Raw genomic sequence first — 22,803 nt, forward strand, 5'->3', positions numbered from 1 at the left:
CATCTGTCACGTTTTAAAAATTAACAAAAAAGGTCCAACTCATTTTACGTGCCAGCTTGGGTGCGTCTTATACAAAATAAGTGTTGATATTTCTGGATGTTTTAATTATTCCCTTGCCAGCTGAAAGACCTGAATTCATTTATTTAATTTGACGCTAACCATAGCTGGCAGGGATTATTCTTTAAAATCAGTGCTAATCTAACCTTGGGGCTTTATCTCTAATACCCTACTAAAAGTGTCGTACAAAATAAAATGAAAATGTTTATGCTAATAAATAAGAATAGTTGAAATGAAAAATGACTGGATGTGACTGTGTTACAGGTGGAGATTGGAAAAACAGTTAAAGCTTATGTCAGAGTTCTGGATGACTCTAAGAAACCTTTTCTGGCGAAATACTTTGCTGTCATGGATCTAAAACTAAGGGCAGCGTCTCAGATTGTTTCACTTGTGTAAGTTAATGGATTTTTTTTTAATTACTCTGCAAATATGTTTATAGGCAGAATAAGCAAAAAAAATGAGTAAAGATATTGGCTTGGAGGCATGGTAGTATGCAATGACAAAGTTTTTATTTCTTTGTATTTATTTTATTTTTGTAAAGTTTTAATTACCTGTTAAATGGTAATTTGTCAGGAAAATTGCCTAAGCTAACAGTCTAAATCTTGTTGGCTGATGAATGAGACTGTATTTATGCACTGTAATATTTCATGGACCCTTATGCATCTTGGAAGCAGTGACTTGGCAAATAATGTCAGGTGAAGAACTCTGGGAAGACACATCTGATGTTATCAAACTCATTCTGTCTGTTACTTAACCTTTTAGAAACAGGTAGGCTAAATCACCCTATTGCCTCGAAGCTCCTTACTTTCCAAGCTCTGAGCGCAATGATTAAAATCACAGGAAAAAAAGGGGGTTGGATTGTTGATTTTTAGTGTTGAGGTAATGAGTCAAAATCATTCTGCTTTGTACGTGGAGGTGTGCATGCACCGTGCAGTACTGCTTGGCTGTGTCTATCCCACTCCATTTAATAGCGTCAAGGCTTGTGCTGCTGTTGTCCATACTGGTCGAATTGTTAGTGAGCTCCCTGGCAGAGTTCTGGTCTGTACCAACTAGCACTTGTTTCATTTTCACTTCCCGTATTTCATTTTACGATAAAACACAGGCTACAAAGAGGCATTTCATGGTGTTACATGTAGAAATGTGATGGTTACTTTAACTTTGCTTAAGGCATAGTCTCTTGGTCATCCTTATGATAAAACTGCTGGGCACTAAAGTCCTTTGCATTTGTTATTCATGTGATTCAGTGAACTTCTCTATTTTAATGTGTTTCTTTGCTACAGCCCACTCAGTGAAGCTCTCGATGACCATACTGCTGCTTTTCTAGTGCATGGGGTGGCCATCGGTCAGACTAGTCTTATGGCAACTGTTGCTGACAAAAGAGGACAAAGAATCAACTCTGCTCCCCAACAGATTGAAGTAAATCATTTCAGATAAAAATACATGTGTAAACAAAATGTATGTTATGATAGAATAGGAACTGTGTATTGCAGTTAATTTATAGCATGGTAATTAATTTGCCATAAAAAATAAACCAATCGTTCTATCTAGAAGTTATCCAAATGCTAGTCTGTTACAGATGTCATAGTGTTTTTTAACTGCAAGTAATCAGTTAAGTTTCTGCATGCTCAGTTTACTGTAATTAAGCAAGTGAAGACCCAGTTTTACACTTGTATGTACTCTTTTGTGACATAATTTATCTGATTGAAATAGCATGAACGCAAGTATTCATATTCTATTTTTAGGTCTTTCCCCCATTTAGACTGCTGCCGAGGAAAGTGACACTTATTATTGGGGCCATGATTCAGGTAAGGCATCTTCTTACATGTTTTCTTTCTTTTGTAATTTCTATTTTAAAATAAATTTTATAACTTATTTTTCAGGAGTAGATACTCAACTTCACAATTTAGCTACCTTCACACTGAACGCTCCTCCTAACAGGAATAGTTTCATTCTTGAGCCACTTTCCATATCACTGTATTGCTGGATCAAAGCTTTTGTATTTATTTGTGTCAAGGGAGTGCCAGCTTTTCCAGCGTTAAATACCAGCACAGCATTAATAATCTGTCACCTCCATGAAATTAAGCATAGTGGGCTTGTTCTACAAACTGAAACTCAGAGCAGAGTTATACCATGTGTGGTGAAGAGAAAATGAGGTAAATTCTTCTGAAACTTTCTGGGATGGATGTAGCATCAGCCTATTAGATTCTACGAAGCACTTTTCCACTTAGCTCACGTGTTTCGCCATCCAACTTCATGCAAGGACCAGCGTGCAGGAGAAGTAAGCCCTGAGATGGTTCAGACAGCCTTTTTTTTCCTGAAGACATTGTGATGCTGAGCACAGAAGAGGTGCACCCTGTAACAAATATCCGATGGGTTAATTTTAGTTGTTCTGTGTGCTATTAAATATAGATCACTTCAGAAGGAGGCCCTCAACCTCAATCCAACATCATTTTCTCCATCAGCGATGAGAAGATTGCATCAGTGAACAGCACGGGCCTTGTGAGAGGAATGGCGATCGGGAACGGAACGGTAACAGGACTGGTGCAGGCTGTTGATGCAGAGACAGGGAAGCTTGTCGTGGTGTCTCAGGTAACATTTTATGACACCATTTGGGGTTGAAAGGGGCTCTGTTTAACTCACGGATTTGGCTCGAGACAGGCGAATAGTCTTTTTACGTTAGTAATGTTATTGTGCACTTGATTCCTGGTTTCCTGAAGGAGATGAAAAATCAGTGTTTCTTCCTCCTTGGCCTCTGAACTTCAACAGACAGTTAAATCTTGCTGTACCGTAAAACAAAGTTCTACTGATAACCTAGGGAGACTTAACGAGCAGTCTTGTATCTTTAGAATTGATTAGTAAATCTAGAAAAGCCTATCTAAAGAAGCCTTTCTAAACCAGCAGAAGGTTGTCCTTGCCTGCGTCATCTTACAGTGTAGCAGGGGTTTGTGTAAGTAGAAGTCAGAAGGTATCTATTGCCTCAGGAGTGCATTGTCCCTTAGGCTCTAGGCAGGCTGTATAGAAAGCTATTTTTCCGTGCTGTGGTCTGAATCCATTTACAAAGTTCAAGCAGCAAGTTCGTGATATTCCATCAGAATCTCTGTCTGTATGATTCCTTACCTAGCTGAGCGTCAGGGAGCTGATGAGCAGGCCTGGAAGGGAGCACAAGTCCCTGGGACTTGCATGAGACTAGCAATAGAACTGGGGCCAAATCTTGTGGCTCTTCATTTGAGATCAAGGCAGGACAGCTGCTGCACACCGCAAAGCTCTGCTGCTTGAAAGGTGTCACCACAGGCCAAGAGGAGACAAAAGAATTCAAGAAAAACATAATAATAAAAAAAAATTGTGCTTTTTAATGCGGGGGCAGCAGTCTGGCCTGATGCTGTGGCAGGAAGCAAAAAGAACTTGAAAGCTAAATCTGCTGCTCAGTGAGGTCCAGGTCTGACCTTTCCTCCCCCATATACAGTAGGAGTAACGTCTATCAGGAATGTCAGGATATGTGAAGTGGAAACATCAGAGTATTGTATAGATTCTCCTTTTATTCTTGGTTGTCCTGTTTGCTGCTACCGTTCTCTCTTTCTTCTAATTCTCTTAATGTCTTCCTTTACCTTCTGAGATTATTCATCCCTCTTCTCCTAGGGACCCCTATGATCTAGGCTGTTACTTCAGCTCCCTCATTCGTGTCATCAGTAATTCTGAGCAGAGGTTTTGGGGTTTGGGTTTGTTTTTTGGTTTTTTTTTTTTTTAATTCAGATGTCATTTTTAAATGCCTATCGATTTACAAGGGTAATGCTTTTGTAGTTTTTTACAGTCCTACTGAATTATGTCCCATGACAAATCACACAGCAATAGTGATTAAATAATGGCAAAATAGTGAATAGATCCTGAAAGGGAAATCTAGTTCACATTTGACAAGTGCTTACAATGTCTTCCCTTCCTCTTTTTTTAGGACAAAGTGGAAGTTGAAGTAGTACAGCTGACGGCTGTTAGAATTCGTGCACCAATTACACGAATGAAAACCGGTACACAGGTTAGTTGATTTGTGATAAGTTTTTATTGCCTTTAAATTTTGCCTGCAAGCTGTGACCCTTCTGTTAGGTTATCTGAAAATAGCACTGCAGCTCTCGGAGTGGTTGTCTGCTCTGAGGGGTACCACTGCTGCTGCAGGAATGAATGTGCCGTCAGTGGAGAAGCTCCAGAGCTGAACATACCAAAAGAGAAATCAGGACAAGTTTACCTTGTACACCAGGCTGAGTTTCAGAAATTCAAGCATCATTTAATATGGAGAAGGGTACTCTCATCTTCATTCTGTTTGCAGTGGGGACTTTATTCCTCTGTATGTTAAAAATCTACAGTATGTCTGCTATATAACAGATACTGTTCACATTATCTTTTAATAAGTCTATTTTTTAAGAGTCTATATTTCTCCTATTACTTACTCATTCCAAAATGGCTTGTGATTCTAGCTCATTGGTCCTGGGTGAATGAATTGCTTTGAAGATTAGAAATAAAAACTTGAAAATCACTGTTTCATGTTTGTGTTACGTAATCTTAATTTGGAGAGTTGGAAGGGGAAGGTTGATGTCCAGAGCAGAGTTAACCAGGGAGGTCATCTAGACAAAGATGTGGAAAACTTAAGAGTGTATGACTTAAGTAAGATGAAATGATTTGATGCTACAAATGGGACAAAGGAATTATTCAACTCATCTTTTCTGATGGAAAACTGGTACTTGTTTTTTGTAGAGCATGTAGCAAATGAGAATAAATCAAAATTTACATTTTACAAGTTGATGCTGAGTCTTCTGTGTGAAACATCCTTGCAACATATACAGCAGCCAAGCTGTTTTCTTCATAAGGAATATCATCTCTTGATCAACAAATTTGAAGTTTAATGATATTTGCTCTGCGGAGATTTGGTTTGCATCCTAGAATTACCTAAGAAAGTTGGTTTCTCTGTTTCTAGATGCCAGTTTATGTAATGGGCGTCACCAGCGGTCAGACTCCTTTTTCATTTGGCAACGCAGTACCAGGGTTAACATTCCACTGGTCTGTCACAAAGAGGGATACTCTGGATATCAAGACAAGACACAGTGAGGTAAATTGCGTGTGTGTGTACCTGCATCTGTGTGTATCTTGGGAAAGGGAAACTGCCACGTAATGGGAATTGAGAAAATACTGTTTCTTCCTCTTACTCAACATCAAAGAGCGATTGTCAGCATTAGGTGTGGTCTTTCCACTGTATCAATGTCAATTCTTTCCATGAGTAAAATTTTAATTACTTTCTTCTGTCCAAGGCTTCTTTTCAGCTTCCTGCAAAATATAACTTTGCAATGGATGTTTATGGCAGAGTAAAGGGAAGAACGGGCCTGAAAGTTGTTGTGAAGGTCCTTGATCCTGCAGCCAACCAGTTTTACAACATGGCAAGAGAACTGTCAGATGAAATCCAAATTCAGGTATGATGAAGTTCCTCACAGTTAATGTTTTAATATCGATTTCAGAGCTGAATTTCAGAGTCTGTATTTGAGGTCAGGAATTTGAAATGCAAAGGAGCAGTTCCAGCTTTGGTTTATCTTTAAGCCCTTACTCCTGTTTGTATAATGTTCTGCTCTTCAGAAACCTCCAAGTTCCCCAAGTGTTGTTAAGGTTTATGCTGAACAGTCACACACCGTTGTGATGCCTGCATGAAATTGAGGAGTTAGAGGTTTTTGTAGACCACCTGAAATTGAGGTGACTTGTGCCTTGTGGATAAGCGGTGTTAGAGCTGTAAAAGGACTTTGCTGCTGTAGTTCTCTGCGCAATAATACTTCTTGTTTATAGCGCTTATCATACGTGTCTATGCAAGCATGTTAATTTGGATCAGGAATTAGCTTCTGAAATTAATCTGCTGGTTGTTCCCACTTACCATGCTTTGGGGAGCAGTTTCAAAGTATGCAAACTGAATTCCTTTAGATGGAACAAAGCTGGAAATGTGCTTGAGGAGTGCTCCTCGCGTGGGCATTCGCTTCATGGGCTCAGACTTGGGTCAATGTGGGGATCTCCAACACCATTTCACTTGAAAAATCTGCTTCTTTTTTTATACTACTTCATAGTATAGCTCTAGCCATAGAAATGGATGCTCTTCAGAATCATTTCTAGAAGATACTGCCTATCCCATTCTCAAATAGTCATGTTTAACTTTCATTTTTTTAACCACATTTATTATACAAGGTAAAAAATAGTGTGTTATACTTTCATTTGAGAGTTTTATTTTGACGGTGAAATAAATGAAATTCCTCACTGCACACAACAGTAGGCTAAAATGCCTTTTATTTTCCAGGTGTTTGACAAACTTCATCTCATCACCCCAGAAGTAGAAGCAGAGCAGATCTTAATGTCACCAAATTCCTTTATTAAACTTCAGACAAACAGGTTAGCGATCCGTTTTCATACTGTGATTTGTGTCAACAGTTTATCGAAACCGTAAAGCAGTTCTATTTGAAGTAAGCTTTTCCAGTCTTTTAAAAAGACTATATCACAGTGCATCCGTATAATATACAACGTATCTGGTGATTAATAGTATCTTATCTGTACTCTTGGGCTCTGTCAAATCTTGTATTAGTTAGATTGCAGCTAGAAAATTCATTCAATACTTGAACTTTTGGATCCTTACTTTAAAAGATGCTGAGCCAGTTAACGCAGTAGCCTGCTTCCAAGAGAATTTTTTATGGGTGATCAAGGCTTTATGGTATATACTTCTCTGTATCTCTCTCTTAGACAGAGGCTATGACTAGGTTTTGAGATTAAAATGTCCTTTTCAAATGAGGAGTCCTTTTTATATAATCTGTTTTCAAACTGACATCTCAGACTCATCTCAGGCTTGAAATTTGGTTTTCCTAGCACAAGCATGTGCAGATGTAGAGAACAGGACATATGCTGAGGGCGAGGCTTTAGATGGATTTACTTTTTAAGAGAAGGGAACCATTAGTTTCACTGGGGCTCCACTGACCATGGTCATTCAGCACCTGCTTTTGGAACAGTTATATAGGAGCCATGTCATTTGTAGTCACTTACTAATGTTGTTTTGCTATCCCTTCTGAGCAATTTTTCTGATTAATTAGTCATTAAGCTGCTAGATATCAGTCTGTATGTTTCTTTATCCCATTATCTTCACTATCCAGTGTTGGAGCCCCTATGTCTGAACTCTACCACCAAAACCCATTACACCGTTGCTGAGAAAAGGGCAACAAAAATCCAGCCTTAATGCTTTTTTCCTAGGATAAAGTAGAGTATTTCTCTCAGTGGAGGAGCTTGGGAGAAAAAAAAAAAATCATTTACAGATCTTTTGGAAGATGTGATAAGTGATACTTAAAAGTAGCTAATGTCTCAGAATGCCCACTAATTACAGCTTATGTAGTTGCTCACTTCATTAATATGTAAATACCACGGTGAGAGTTATTCCAAAAATTAACTTTGTCTACAAAACCATTTCCAGGAAACTGATGAGATCCACTTAATCACGTCCCTGACTTTATCTCTAATACCAGCATTGGCCCTGGCGGACTAATCTCCCTCTAAATATTGTTTACAGAAAGTGACGGCAGAAGCTGTGTGTCGTAGCCTTAGCCATTATTATTTGGAATCAAGTTTACATCAGTGAATGATGACACTGCAGGGTGGAGGGTGGAAACTAGATTTCAGTACATGCCTAAACCCAGAGAAGACTTCTTCCAAGTGAGCTTGAATCAGAATTTAACTTTTCTTTCTTAGACTAGAACACAGGCTTTTCAGCTTTTATTGCAGGCACGTGGAAAAAAAACCCTGCATACCAAACAGCAGTCTTTCAGATTTGTATAATATATTGGTGTAAATATGGGTTTACTCATTTAAGGGGATCCCCTGATTTTTGGTTTTTCTGTTTTGTTTTGTTTCTTTCCTTAAGGGACCGAGTGGCTTCACTGAGTTACCGTGTCCTGGATGGACCGGATAAAGTTCCTGTTGTAAAAATCGATGAGAGAGGTTTCCTTACCTCTGGGTCTTTGATAGGATCATCAACAATTGAAGTGATTTCACAAGAATCCTTTGGGATCAACCAGACTATTGTAGCTGCTGTTAAGGTAGTATTGTCTCTCTTTCCTTGCAGTTTTCTAAGTATATCTTTACTCCTGCAACAGGGACAGTTAGCTGCACATTTTGAACCTGCCTTCTGAAAAATATTGAAGTATAGGAATTAATGATCAGTTCTGAGCTTTGAAAAAAAGTTTACTATACTAAACTAGATGGATAAACATTAAATCCCAGCAAAGTCTGAAATTTGGTACATTTTACAAAAAGGCCTTTGTGTGCATGTGCCTTTAAAAAAAAAGTTTGTCCTAAAAATCTTAGAATTACAGAAGTTCAAATAACAAAAGATGTTAATGTCATAACATGCATTTTGCAGCGTGTGAAAAAGGTAAATGGAGTAATGAATATAAATGCAGCATCCGTTGTGAGGTACCTAAGCGCTACCTAGATTTTCAAGATAGTGGAGATGTAACTGTACAGTGCCCAAAAGTTTCATTTTCTCTGCTGTTTCCCAGCAGTTCAGCTTTTACACATAATGAGAATCTCTGCGTGAGAAAGCCTGTCTTATCAGATGCAATAATTTCACTGCTGTTGCCTGTATTGGGTGAGCTGTCAAGGAGTATGTCCAAGGCTGCCCTGCGTGCCTAAGCTACACTGAAATGTGGATGCTTCAGGGAAGGACAAATCTGTAGCAAAACTCAGCAGTTTTGGTTTTTTCCAGGCTAATGAAACCTCTTTCTTCCTCAAAACTTCATCTGTTGATGGAATGCTATTATGTGAAGTCTAATATATCATACTGGTTGAGCACTTAGGACATAAGGGAACCTATATCCTTCATTTCAGTTCAAAAGTCCTTGTGGCAACAACTTCCTATGTCTGGCAACATGAGCCTTGAGATACCCACTGCTCTGCTTTCTCTTATCCCTTTTTACTCCATCAACATCTTTCTTATGTCCCAACTAAAGGAGAAAGACATATAATTGAGTGCTGACTTTAAATTATTTGTGAGTTTGATTATTAAAATCACTGTGAAGTGGCTTTACGGGGTTTTTAATTTTATTTTGTGTCACAATGTTCAACTTTGTCTGTAGGTCTGTCCTCCTGGGTGGAGAATGAAAAAAGAAACGGTGGCTTAGTTTCACTAATGCCACTCCTGCTGCTAGGTGATTGCAGTGAATTTCTATAGCTCTGTTATAGATGACCTTGTTTCTTCCCTTCACTGCTGGATCCGGCAAGTGAAAGACGTTTAATGAGTGTGGGGTTGGCTCAAATGACATTTAGTCAGCATATAGTGGTGCTGAAGTTTAATTCCCCCTTTGTGCATTCTCTCCATACAGTTAGGAGATCGCAGAACTGTGGAGTCAGTGCACTATGACAGCACTCTGTAGTAGGAACCATCGCAGTTCAGCATCTTGTACAGCAGATTTGTTTTCCTGTACTTATTAGGACTATACTACTTTCGTAGAAATAATATTTTTAACCTCACAGTCGCCTCGTGAGGTAATACAGTGCTGTTGCCTTCATTTTATGGATGAAGAACTGAGAGAGAGTTTGAGTGGTTTTTGCTGAAGGTCATGTAGAAAAACCGGTGACAGAGCAGGAGATGAGCTTGAATCTGTTGTGTCATTCTAAGGCAGAGTTCTCTCCTTCACACTGTCCTTCCTTTCATAAGCTCTCGTTTTGTCTATTTACAACTGTACACAATTAAGAACCGAAATTCTGCTGCAGCAGCATCACTTAACACTTAGACCTTCAACTTTGCTCAAAAAAAGACAATCTTATATAAGGAGGACGGTGGAAGTAAGGAGCGACAGTGTGCTTAGCATGGAAGCGAGCTAAGCACTTGCCTGTACCAGCTGCACTCAACTCAGTATTTTTTTTTAAATAAAAGATACTTTAAAAACCAAGATGTTTTAACAGTAAATAGCTGTTTTCATCAATATTAAATTTAGCAGTTGTCCCTTGTGGGACAGTTTTTGAGATTTTAAAGTAAAGCAAGCTTGAAAATCTGTCAGGGAAATGGCATTTTTGTTAGCTTGTAACCTCAGCTAGTTGGGCAGATGACTATATGCACTGGTATTTTAACTGATTGTATCAGCCTGTGGAGTAGACAGTTGTATCTACTGATATTCTAGCCACTTTTTTTTTTTTTTCAGATTCACCAAAGATGCTATTTGCTTGAGGCCAAATTTGTCCTTTCCGTTTTAAGTTTTGACATGTACATTTTCGGATTGCAGAGTTTTACGTTTTAGCTGTGTCTCTTAGGCCAGAAAAAAAGGGATTTTCCTACAAGATAAGCTTGAGGGCTTCTTTTAAAATAGTTTTCTCTATATATTTGAGGGTTTTTGCTTTCTCTGTCTTTCCATTATTTATTTTCCAACTGCTGTAACAGAAAGAACAGATATAGTTGGTTTTGTTGGGTAATTTTGCTAGTTAACCTAGATAAGTTAGTCAAGAATAGTAATATGTTATTTAAGAAACAAAACAAAACAAATGGTTGTGAAGTCTTTGTATTCAGACAAACTTCCTTCATTGGAGCGTTACTGCAAAAATGTGGGGGTGTGCTCATATGGATAATGTGGCAGACTTATCTAAAGAATCTGGAGCAGTTCCTAACTTCTCTCTTGGTTGAGGAGAGGCATTGAGGCAACAAAACACAGCCTGTTGACCAGTAAGGGTTTGTCAGATCACAGAATCACAGACTGGTAGGGGTTGGAAGGGACCTCTGGAGATCATCCAGTCCACCCCCCTGCCAGAGCAGGGGCACCCGGAGCAGGTTGCACAGGATCACGTTCCGGCAGGTTTTGAAGATCTCCAGAGAAGGAGACTCCACAGCCTCTCTGGGCAGCCTGTGCAGCCTGTGCCACTGCTCCGGCCCCCTAAGGGTAAAGAAATTTTTCCTCATGTTCAGACGGAATTTCCTGTGTGCCCATTGCCCCTTGTCCTGTCGCTGGGCACAGTGGAAAGAGTCTGGCCCCATCCTCTTGACACCCGCCCTTTAGATATTGATAAGCATTGAGGAGACCCCCTCTCAGCCTTCTCTTCTCCAGGCTGAACAGCCCCAGGGCTCGCAGCCTTTCCTCAAAACAGAGGTGCTCCAGTCCCTTGAGCATCTTTGTAGCCCTTTGCTGGACTCTCTCCAGCAGTTCCCTGTCCTTCTTGACCTGGGGAGCCCAGGACTGGACACACTGCTCCTGATGTGGCCTCCCCAGGGCAGAGCAGAGGGGGAGGATGACCTCCCTCGGCCTGCTGGCCACACTCTTTTTAAGGCACCCCAGGATGCCATTGGCCTTCTTGGCCGCAAGGGCACATTGCTGGCTCATGGAAAACTTGTCCACCAGGACTCCCAGATGCCAGTTCTGACCGCTTTTGGCTGTTGCACTTCGCTTCTATCAGCCCACACTGCGGAGGACGGCCTGGCTGCAGCATCATACAACCGGCAGTACCAAGTGATGGGTCAAAGCCACCACCCCAGCGCACCACTACACAGCTCAAGAGAAAAGATTGTGGGTGTTGCTCCTTCCCCGCTCTGGGAGCCCTGTTGTCAGACCACCACGGGCCTGTTTGTGGGGCGGCAGTTTGTAGTGTCTGTGATATTATTTGACAAGGATCAGTAGGGAACAGCTTTGCAGCTATTGCTCACGTTTCCTCCGCTGGGCAAACCTTTGCTCAACCAGAAACTGCCCGCATCATCCTGACTTTCTCACCTGGTGCAAGTGAACTGGGGAAACAGTGACCATTCCATCCCCTTACTCTCACATACATTGCAAGTTACTCCCGTTCTAGTAACTGGGGAATGAACTATGCTTTTTATTTCAAGAATTAGTGGGAGAGAAGTCTAGGGGCAACTTGTTCTTTTCAATATCCAGGGAGTCTTAATTTATAGGATAATAATGCAGTCTCTGAAGTCTGTGATTTCTACATCATCATTGCTTGCTTCAATTCCCAGTGCTATTAGAGAAAAAACACTAAGAAATATCTGATGGGAGTATGTAAAAAAGCCAGAGCTGGACTCTTCTCAGTGACAGGGCAAGAGGGAGCGCACATGAATTGGAACACGTGAAATTCTGTCTGAATATAGGAAAGCACTTTTTTACTGTGGTGGCTGTTGAACACTGGCACAGATTGCCCAGAGAGATTGTGGAGTCTCCATCCTAGGAGATGCTCGAGACCTGACTGCATGTGGTCCTGGGCAACTGGCTTTAGCCCAGCCTGAGCAGGGGGATCTGGACTAGGCAATCTCCAGAGGCCCCTTTCAACCTCAGCTACTCTGTGAAATATAGGTATCGATAATAAAAGCACAGTATCTCAGTACTGTCATAGCGCTAAACGTACAGCAAGTGGTTCCTAAAGGAAGATCTGTATATTTGCATAATAAGAACCCTTTTAGATTACTATTTTTATGGAGGTGCCAAAAAAACCGATTTCATTTTGCTTTTCAACGCTTATGCTTTTACAGGTCTACCCCATCTCATACCTAAGAATCTCCATGAGTCCTATTCTGCACACGCAAAACAAAGAGGCGTTACTGGCTCTCCCCCTGGGTGTGACACTGACATTTACAGTCCACTTTCACGATAACTCTGGAGATACTTTTCATTCGCATAATTCTGTGCTCAACTTTGCAACAAACCGGTAGGTGTCTGTCATGGGTGTTAATTACAGAGAGCAAAAAAGGCCAAATACACGGAACCCAGCAACAGCAAGGAACAAAGATTGTGCCAAAGATATCAAGTGAAGATATAGGTTGGACTGGGATTAGCAGAGAAAGGATTTAGCCTCTGAGGCCTTCAGAGGCACCGTAGCAGAAAGAAGAGTTCCAGTTAGCAATCGATATTCTTTAGCAAATGGAAAGCTGCCCAGATAGGCGTGATCCCTAGCGGGGCCTGCTGGGGTACATTTCTGCTTTAAGTGACTCTGAATCATCAGATTGCATACATCAGTGGCCTATATAAACAATTGATCTTATTAGCATTTGCCTCATCTTGCCTCTCTTCTCCTCGTGCTTTGTTACACTGACTCACTTAAGCCTTATGTAAGATGGTGAACGTTCTGGATCAGGGGCTGTCTCTGCAGATACGCCTGTGCAGCCTTGGCACAGCAGAGCCCGGCCTCTAACGGCCTTTTGGCCTCTGCCGCAAAGAATAATAAAGAACAATAAATGCTTTGGTCATTAGTAAACAAACACTAATTCCATTATTATAACATAGCTTGTTTTCTGCAGAGCACCTTGCAGTTATAATACAGTGATCATGATTAAAAGGGAAAAAGGAGTTGAATGCAAGATTTTCTCGTTCTCCCACCGAAACGATCTGCAGAAATTGCTATAGCGTACAGAGGTCCCTGACATAACACTGCCTTAGCTTCCAAAACAGACGTGCTGGACCTGCTTCAGCACAGGGCTGATGATTAGCCCTCGAGAGAGAGAGAAGCAGTGCTGGTTAACCCCAGGTGCAGTGCGGGGCCGCCCCAGCGCTGCTGCTGTCCAGACCTTTGCTGTCTCTGCGTGGTGCTGCCAGCGCAGCCGTCGCTCTGCTGGGGGCACTTACAAGTGCTCCAGGTGCCCGTGCATTTGTGAACGCTGAATTTTGGTAAATAGCAGAACTTGCAATCAAATGGGATTTAGCTTTGTAAAGTTATGGCTGCAAAGCCGCATATTGGTGTTTAAATTCCTTTGCTGCTTAACTCCCTGAGAAAAGGGAAAAGAGACGAATTACCGCATTCTAAAGTCCTACAATTCTTAAAATTAGGAAGTAGTTCTCATGCATAATCATGACCTCAGTATTTCCTCAGCGTAACGATGTGAGAACTGAAATTTGCCTCAGTAGCACCTAAAGAATTTTTGTATTTTCCTTATTTTGTCAGATTTCATTAGAAGATAACCGTCGCTGAAAACCAGAAGTCAGCCATCTAAAAAGAATTCAATAACTACTATTTATTGTAGAGATAATGACATTAGAAAACTCGCCTTAGTATAAAAGCATTTCTTTTTATTTGTAGAGATGACTTTGTACAGATTGGGAAAGGAGCCACAAACAACACATTTGTAATCCGGACTGTAAATGTGGGTTTGACCTTGCTGAAAGTCTGGGATGCCGAACACAGTGGCATTGCAGACTACGTCCCGCTTCCTGTGCAACATGCCATTTTTCCTGAACTCGTAGACGTGGTGGTAGGTGACGTCCTCTGTTTGAGTACTTCGCTGATAAACCAAGAAGGTAAGCGGCACTTCAGTTGCTGTGGTTTTGCAGCTCTGTAATTTGACATCAGTGTGACTCTTTCTCATTCTCAGGAAAACTAAATGCATAATTTATGATGTTTGTTCAGAATCAAATGTCACTGTTCTTGTTAATGATAAAAATAGGTTTGATCAGCTCCTCTGATTTTAATTGTACCATGCAATATGTCACTTGTATTGTATTCATGAGTATCAGACTTCAGACATTTCCATTCCGTTAGCCTGAAAGGCTTGGGTTTTGTGGGAGTCCTGCAGAGTCGAACTGTCTACCTTCACTCACTGTATGTGATTCTTACTATTAATGGGCTTTTGTCAGAGTAACTGCAAGTTGGTGTGGTGTTGGGCTGCTGGCCTTCCACCACATGAGGCCCTTGTAGCCAGTTTCTGTGAACCAGGCTGTGTGTGTACCCGTGCTGGAGACATACAGACACCGAGGGGATCATGAAATGCTTCAGTTCGCATAAATGCGTTGAACAGTGTCCAAATGCTGTGTCTTCTCAGGCCTGCCGGGCGTATGGAGCTCCTCGTTAAGTAGTGTTCTTCAGGTCGACTCCAAGACTGGTGTAGCAGTGGTGAGGGATTCTGGTGTTGTCACTGTCTACTATGAGATTCCTGGATTACTTAAAACATACAGAGAGGTGAGGCCCTGTTAAATCCTACCAGAATTGCTGACATTTGTTTGCTTCGGGTGAACCCTCACCAAAAATATATTCTATGATTTCTTTTTTTTTTTTTGGTTCTAAATATTTAGAAACATTCTTTTTAAAGGAAAAAGTACTAGAAATGCAAATGGTTGGAAAGTATTTGCTATGTGTCCAAACACGTCATGTGTTCTTTGTAATCATCTATGTTAAGGTGGAAAATTTAGTGCAATAGTTTCTCTTTTCAGCCTATACTGTTCTTATATTGTACATTTTGACTCCTTTGCTTGGCTAAGTTGTTTCCAGATGCTAAACAATTTTTGAGTGTGGCTGCTTTTATGAATGAAGTGTCACTGCAGAATGAGACGCCGACAAGAACTTTCTAAAGTGTTGTACCATATTACTATGCGTCACAGATCAGAACTACTCAATTAAATTATTTTATTTACGGTGCAGTCGCACTGTTGACACAATTCCCCCTGTCGGCTAACATAAGCACCAGACGTTCCTTTAAATTTAGACATAGAGTTTGATGCCTATTAACCTATGGGGGCTGGGTAGAAAGAAAAAAAATGGTTTTGCTAGCTTAAATTGCCTTGAAAGGCACTTTCTAAAATCAGTGAAATATAGGATTTCTTATAAAGAGAAACACGACCTCTTGGAGTCTTCCTTCTGTTATACATACAAGGATGTGTGCAATCAATCCAATCTGGTTTTGCCTTAATTTTTCTTTTTAAAACAGTTTTTGGTAACAACGTACTTCATCCTTTTTTCAGATATTGATTAATATACCTCAGAGGACTACAGCGATGCATGTAAGTGGAGTGAAGACAAGCTTACAAGGAGTTGCAGCCTCAAAAGTGATAGTTTCAATTGGGGAAAGAAATAAAAATTTGAAAGGTATGATGAAAAAAAAGTCTTTATGCTAACTGTTGCATGTTTGTGTATTCCTGACAGGTGGTTTTGGTTTATGGTTTGGTTTTTCTGTTTATTGTTAAGGGTCTGTGAAGCTGGTGTGGCAAGATCTCTATGAACCTCTAGCGCCTTTAGGGACTCCCAGGAACTCTAGAAGAATCTTAGGGCCATGTTATAGAATTTGGAGGGTGTCTTGGGGCACTGTTAAGATTTCAAAACTAATAAAACTGGTAGATAATAGTGTCATTTTTAATCATATTTTAAAAAAAACAGTTAATAGGCAGTCAGCTGGTTGTTTGCTTATATGTTTAATTCCAATTGCCTTCTTGAAGTTAGTAATTTTATTTACTGACCATGTTTAAAGTAGTTGCCATCCTCAAATCTTTTACAGAAATTAGCAACAATTAGAATCAATACAAAAATTAAGTATCATATTGTGTACTCTAATAAGCTGTATTTTTTTTATATTATGGTTCCTTTTAGTTTTCAGCTTAACACTTAACACTTGTTCAAATAGTATTTTATTGTGCCTTATGTAAATTATTAGCCTACCCAAAACCATCTTGCCAGATACTAAAATATAAATCAATACTCCCAGGATCATATAAGTTATTCAACAGACACATCTGAGCTGAAAATTCTCTCTTTCCTGTAAATAAATTATTCCTGTCAAAAAAACCCACAACATATAAAATTTTCATTTCCCGTCTCCTTGGGATTAGACCCTCGATAGGACAGCTGTCTGTGATTCCCAGCTATTTTAAGATCATCATAACCTTGTGAAACTATTTCAGAAGGTGGCAGAATAACTTGATATTTCAAGCTGTGGTTTTGCTTTTAATTAATTAAAAAAATAATTAGTTAGACTTTTCTTTTCTAATCAATTAGAGAGTAATTAATATTTTTTTCTTCCTCTTAGGGGAGTGCTTGCCTGCTCAGATTGAAGCCATTGCTGAATTACAACCCCAGTCCATTATCAGTTGTCATCTGGATTTTAACAATGATGCATTTGACTTCCCAGCGCACGATATTTTTATAGCAGAGCCCGGATTTGATGCAGTTTCAGGTAAGACGAGACAGATGCCACACTCCAGGAACAGACTTGGCATTCTGCTTTGGTTTAGTCCCAGTGCCCTTTGACCCAGCAGATTTCCCTCTGAAGCCCCTGAGCTTTGCTGTGTTGGATCTCAGGCTTCAGTGTACTCTCCTTGTTTACCTCTGGGGTTTTCTGCATGTGACAAAGACGTTTATTTGTTTTCAGAGGAATCAGTGGCAGCCCATTTCACACGTTTTTCAGAGTTGTAGTAGTATGTCGGGAAGAAACTCTTCTGAGTTATTTTTCCTGGAAGGGGAAAACCACACTTTGACGTGCTTTTTTGACTGCAAATTTAGGTCCTAATTTTGCAAATTACTACTCATATATTTGTAGGCATGTAGCCAGTTCAATGATACCTTGAGACAGAAGTGACGGTATTGCAGGACATAATACAGTGGGGTCACACGCTTTATAGAGGTAACAGCTGCCATCTGCCATCCCTTACTCCAGCCGAACTGTACAAAAAATAGCTTGCCTTGTGTATAACTTAATTTAGAAAAGAGTATCAGACCTTGTATTTGTTAAACTATGAAAGCAGAACACTTCCTGCTTCAGCTGCTACAAATGAGCACTCAGGTGAGAAATATTCCAAAATTGGGTATCTCTGCAGCTGTAAACATCCGGTGACTATTTTAGGTGTTTTCTTGCCGTACGTCAGTGCCTTTCCCATATACTTAACTTCCACTGCATTTAAGACTAGGGGTAAGAGAAGCAATCATGAGTTTTAATGTCTGTCTTCCAAGGATGTTTAGATTTCACCAATTTATGCTCTACAGAGTCAAATATTCTTGGTGTTTGATGCTGGCCTTTTAAAAGCCCTGCCACTGCAGTTATTGCAGTATAACTAACCTCAATGATTAAAATGAGAGAAATAGCTTAAATGTGAAGATCTGGTGAAAGTGATACATTTTGAATTCTTTGTATTCTGCAATTTAAACATTTCTGGAATTTATCATGCTTCAAACTTTCTTCCGCAACCTGAGTGCTATAATTTTTTATGAAATGTAGAATTCTTATGTATCCCCAAAACAATAGGAACTGGGACTTAAAACAAGGGGAAATTACTAGATACTGTGGAAATGGAAATCAAATTGTGAAAGTCTACAACATGTGTTAGTGTTTCATAACTATAACATGATTTTAAAAAGAACAAAACCACCATGGACTGTACAGAAATAACATGAATTATCTGTTAGATTAGTCCCTGTACCCATTGTGTAAAACACTATTATACCTTGCATGATAGTGGCTGCCACTGTTACATCGTTAGAGAAAGAAAATAAAGGGAAAACAAGTACCTGGCAAGTTCTGCTTGTTACTTATGCTTTGTCTCTTCCATACTGGGGCAATTTTGTACTATCTTTATTGCTAATAATAGACAAATAGGTCCTATAAGAGACTAGAAGCTTGGTGAATATCTAACCTTTAAAGACGCTTTTATAAATAATAAACCGTGTCTCCACAGAATGGTGGAGGGTAACTGACTAAAATGTTAACATTAGGTGTAGAGAATATGAAATAGGATGGTAAATTTTGTTTTCAGTAAATCCTTTCTATCAATGTGACCATAAATGTTATATTCAAAGTGGAATTGAGTCTCAGTGGCATGCTATAATAAAATGTGACTGGACCGTTTTATGGGGTTTTTATCATGATGTTTAGTTTGGGACAAGATCTGTGGTCTGTTGGTTTGGTACTGGGTTTGTGATGCTTGGCCCAGAGGACACTCTGTCCCTTTCACCTACGCGCTCCTGATCTTGCTGTCTGTTGAATTTTACCACCTTTTTTATCTCTTCTCTAAAGGTCTCCTTCTCTAAAGAAATCTCACTCTGCATGGAGGGAAAAAAAACAGTAAAGATGAGCAATTAACAGTCAAAGTGCTTTTGTTGTTACAGGACATTACACCTGCTCCATCACGATGCACAGGCTCACTGACAAGCAGCTGAAGCATCTCAGCATGAGTAAGACTGCGCTCAGAGTTACAGCGTCAATCCAAGGCAGCCACTTCTCTGGGGAGCGGATCAGCACGGAGGTGCCTTTCAATCCCGGGTTTTATGCCGACCAAACAGAAATGCTTTTAAGTAACTATTACACAAGCTCCGATGTGAAAATATTTGGTGCCACGGAAATTCTTGATACCCTGGAGGTGAGTCTGTTGCTGGCAACTATCCCAACACAGTTGAAAGTGTTTTGAACTGTTACATGCAACTTTCTAACCAAAGGCACTCTGCACCACCTTTACTGTGTCAAGATTGTTCCTGAGAGGATTTGGAAATACTCATCTTGGAATGCATTCCTCCTCAGTTTTCACTTTTGTTTTGGGGTAGTAGACGTGTCAGGCTCACCTGTGTGCTAGCTGGGATGTGTTAAGCAGCTCGCAGGCGGGAAGCAGAAAATCTGCCTGATCTCTAGCAGGAGGGGTAGCTTCTTGCCCACTTGCTTGTCTGCTTGCCCACGGTTCACATAGCGCACTAAGGGGTACTTCGCTTTTGGCCTGTACGGGGTTAGCCCGGACCCACAGCAACAGCAGGTAATCGGGCAACCTCAACAGGCCACTGAGCTGGAGGGCTGCAGGTCTCACTGTACCGTCACAACCAAGTCCGACTCCTGCTGAGGGGTGAGTTGCTCTGTGTTTCTGTGGAATGACTCTTCTGAAGCGTGGCCTGGAAGGTGGATATATATGCTGTGCTTTCTCAAACAGGCTCACACGGTTGGTTTTTTCCCTCGGCAGGTGAAATGTGGGTCACCAACAGTGAAGGCTTTTAAGAAAGAGAAATCCTACGGGCTGCCGAGTTATGTAGTCTACACCGTTAGTCTGTCTGATCCAAGAGTTTCAAGCCAGGGATCCTTATCAACCACTCTGACTGTCTCTAGTCCTATGACTGACCAGTCTATCACTATCCCAGTGACAGTGATTTACTTGACTGACAGAACCAGTGCACCAGTGAGACGTAAGTTTATCTCTAGATTTCATATGCCAGAATAAACCAATAACTTCCATTAATGTTCATGAGGTTATAAAATTTGGTGTGTTCAAAGCTGAGCTGGCAGCTCATGTTATTGACACGTAAGCTGCTCGCTGCGACCAGAAGACTTGAATACAATTGCCCATTGTGATGGGACCTGAACATATTTTCCTTCTGGGTCAGCCCAAAATCCTCTGTTGAAGTGGGCATAAATATGCCAGTGATAGTGTCTGAAAGTAATTTTTTTTTTTTGTTCTGCTTTTGTTTACTCTCAAGCATGCCTTGTTATTTTGAAAACAGATTAGCATTTTGGAGCTGAGAGAGTAAAGGACACTGTTATTGGCCAATTTTGAAGACTGCATTGGAAATAGTCACTAGAATCAAAGTCATATTATCTAGGTTGATTACACTTATTTGCTATAAATAAAAACCTTCTTTTGGCTATTTTCAGTTTGAGTTAAGAACTGTTAACTCTTAAAGCAGATTAGAGAAGATGGTCTTTTAACTCAATATTGTCTCCTCTTAATTGATTCTACAGATGGAGCCAGTCTATTCCAGCACTTTCTTGATTCTTATCAAGTAATGTTCTTCACGCTTTTTGCACTATTAGCAGGGGCAGCTGTTATGATTATAGGTAAGAGAATGAAAGATTGCAGAACTATTTTTTTCCATAACTTCTTACAATGCATTAGCTGTAAGATATAAAGGAATCGTTTCCATGTGAAATGATTTTGGGGTTTTGTTGTTGGGTTTTTTTATTGTTGTTTTTGGGTCTTTTTACAATGTCTTGCAGGCCTTCATGCAGTTTTCTCACCGAAAGAACGGCACAGTCATCCGGCATTTACTCCAAGGACAACTCCTCAACACAGCCATAACAGTAAGCAGCTGTTACCCAGTTATAAACAAATTAATTGATAAGTCCAGATATTCCGCCTGAGTTGACTGTCGGCAGGTACGACTCTGAGAAAGCCTGTATACTGAATTATAGAACAACAAGGACCGTGTCAGTTCCTAGGAAACATGTTGCCCATCCTCCTGCCCCACGCCCCAGCCTCCCCTTTGCCCATTGCTCATTCTGTGGAAACTCCTGGCCAGCTTCAGCCACGTTGGAAATAGGGAGTGGGTTAAAAATGTACGAATTCGTGCAAATCACCAGGTGGGTAGAGGAGGGAGATCCACGGTTTTGCCCCTGCCGAGGGAAGGTAAAGCAGAGCTCAGGCGCTGGTAGGATGTGCCTGGCAGCAGCTGGCTGCTTAGTCGGTTCATGCGACAGCAGATGAGGTGCAGCTCTTGTTCTGGGAGGTGCCGCGAGCTGGGGCTGCTGTAAGAGATGGGGAAGGGCATATGTTTGGGGACAAACGATCCAAGTCTGTAGAAGTCTTAGTTGTGTTGCTCAGGGACCAGGTGGTTCCTTTAGTGGTTCTGATCTTGCACTCATGTCTTATCTGTATTCTTTTGACATCATATTTATTCCCTATTTTACTGATTTGCAGTGTTGTAGAATCAAACTCTTTCAGAAATATGCAAAAAAAAATACCCATTCACTTGGAAGGTCTGTAATCAGCAGTGGCTATTAAAATGAAATGCACATTATTACAGATCCAGTTACATTATGGTGAGCTGCAGTCCTGTTTGTAAAAACACATGCCTGACACTTCAGACAAAATAAAGGCATATTCAAACTGAAAGTTATTTGCTGAGGTGAAATGTGTTGTGCCCCCCTCAGAAGACTTTATCAATTCCTTAATTAAAGTCCTTAATAGGAAGACCTACAAAATTTTGATACTTATGTCTTTTCAACAGGCAGTAAGCTCAAGGGGTTATTTCAACTTTGAATGGATGATTAGACTCGCTTGCCAGGTGTTCCGGCAGATGATCAACAGCAGTTATTTATTTCTTACTTCTTCCACCATTCCTGAGTATGATTGGGGTTTTTTTTCTCCTTTTCCCCTGTGTTTTAGGTTTCTCTGTATCACCTGCGCCTTCCTTCAGTCCTCAGTCCTCAAGCAGAAAAACAAGCCCATCATCCACGCTCTGGAGCACTGATTATGGTTCACGTTAGAGACAGCAGGACTCGCCTTCATGCACTAGGGCTCGGAAAAAGAAAAAGAAAAGAAAAATGATTAAAAAAAAAAAAAAACAAAAAAACAAAAAACCAAGAAAACCCCCACACAAACCAAAGCCGGTGCCTTTAACAATAGCAAATTTAAGAACTTTCACAGTTTCAATATAATTCAAGTCATCTCTTGAATGTAACTAGCTTCATAATTATTTTTTTTTATATTTAGAGCTCTTTGAATTTTTTTTAAGTCAGTGCTTCAGTTCTCTAAAACTCTTTTTATCTGCTGTTTAAGGCTCACAATAACTGGACAAAAAGCAGCATTTATGCTAAGCTAGCTTTCTTGCACTCTTCAAGCAACTAGAAGTCATGTCGAAGTGATAAAGATAGAAGTTTTTTATTTACTTTATGTGAAAATTAACTTTCTTTTTAATGAACTTTTTTAAAAAGGGAAATAGAAAAACAGGTCAAATATGAGCCAAAAATATGAAGGATTGTGTATTTCAAAGAACTAGTTTTTTATTTCGAGTTCCAAAGACTCAGGAATGTACTGCACTGATAACTGTTCTTACATTTAGCCTTACAATGTGATTCATCACCATAATTTGCTGTTTTAACATTAGGAATGCTGGAACAACTGTGAATAATTCGGAGGTTTTTTACAACAACAAAAAAGAAAAACATAACTATCTTAGTGCGGCTTCCTTTGGGTACAACTGCAGTATTCCTTTCTTGTTACTATAAGCACTTTTTTTGGACTGGGAATGTGAAAGCATTTGCCTTCTAAGAGGACC

At 40.2% G+C, this 22,803-nt stretch overlaps 1 protein-coding gene across 1 annotated transcript in view; it reads left to right on the forward strand.

Moving 5' to 3' along the window:
- Window positions 1-22,045, forward strand: part of NUP210 (nucleoporin 210kDa) — an 81,186-nt gene extending 59,141 nt beyond the window's left edge. Inside the window, exons 22-40 of the mRNA XM_009889950.1 lie at window positions 322-449; window positions 1,338-1,473; window positions 1,800-1,862; window positions 2,467-2,646; window positions 4,004-4,084; window positions 5,018-5,149; window positions 5,349-5,507; window positions 6,371-6,462; window positions 7,973-8,147; window positions 12,554-12,729; window positions 14,095-14,312; window positions 14,834-14,970; window positions 15,750-15,873; window positions 16,808-16,954; window positions 18,880-19,130; window positions 19,716-19,935; window positions 20,489-20,584; window positions 20,744-20,827; window positions 21,912-22,045. Coding sequence (XP_009888252.1) covers window positions 322-449; window positions 1,338-1,473; window positions 1,800-1,862; window positions 2,467-2,646; window positions 4,004-4,084; window positions 5,018-5,149; window positions 5,349-5,507; window positions 6,371-6,462; window positions 7,973-8,147; window positions 12,554-12,729; window positions 14,095-14,312; window positions 14,834-14,970; window positions 15,750-15,873; window positions 16,808-16,954; window positions 18,880-19,130; window positions 19,716-19,935; window positions 20,489-20,584; window positions 20,744-20,827; window positions 21,912-22,012 — 2,700 coding nt within the window. The 3' untranslated portion in view covers window positions 22,013-22,045. The remainder of the gene's footprint in view (window positions 1-321; window positions 450-1,337; window positions 1,474-1,799; window positions 1,863-2,466; window positions 2,647-4,003; window positions 4,085-5,017; window positions 5,150-5,348; window positions 5,508-6,370; window positions 6,463-7,972; window positions 8,148-12,553; window positions 12,730-14,094; window positions 14,313-14,833; window positions 14,971-15,749; window positions 15,874-16,807; window positions 16,955-18,879; window positions 19,131-19,715; window positions 19,936-20,488; window positions 20,585-20,743; window positions 20,828-21,911) is intronic.
- The last annotated feature ends 758 nt before the right edge of the window (window positions 22,046-22,803 follow it).

Source organism: Charadrius vociferus, unplaced genomic scaffold, assembly GCF_000708025.1.
Source record: "Charadrius vociferus isolate BGI_N301 unplaced genomic scaffold, ASM70802v2 scaffold67, whole genome shotgun sequence".
Taxonomy (NCBI): Eukaryota; Metazoa; Chordata; class Aves; order Charadriiformes; family Charadriidae; genus Charadrius; species Charadrius vociferus.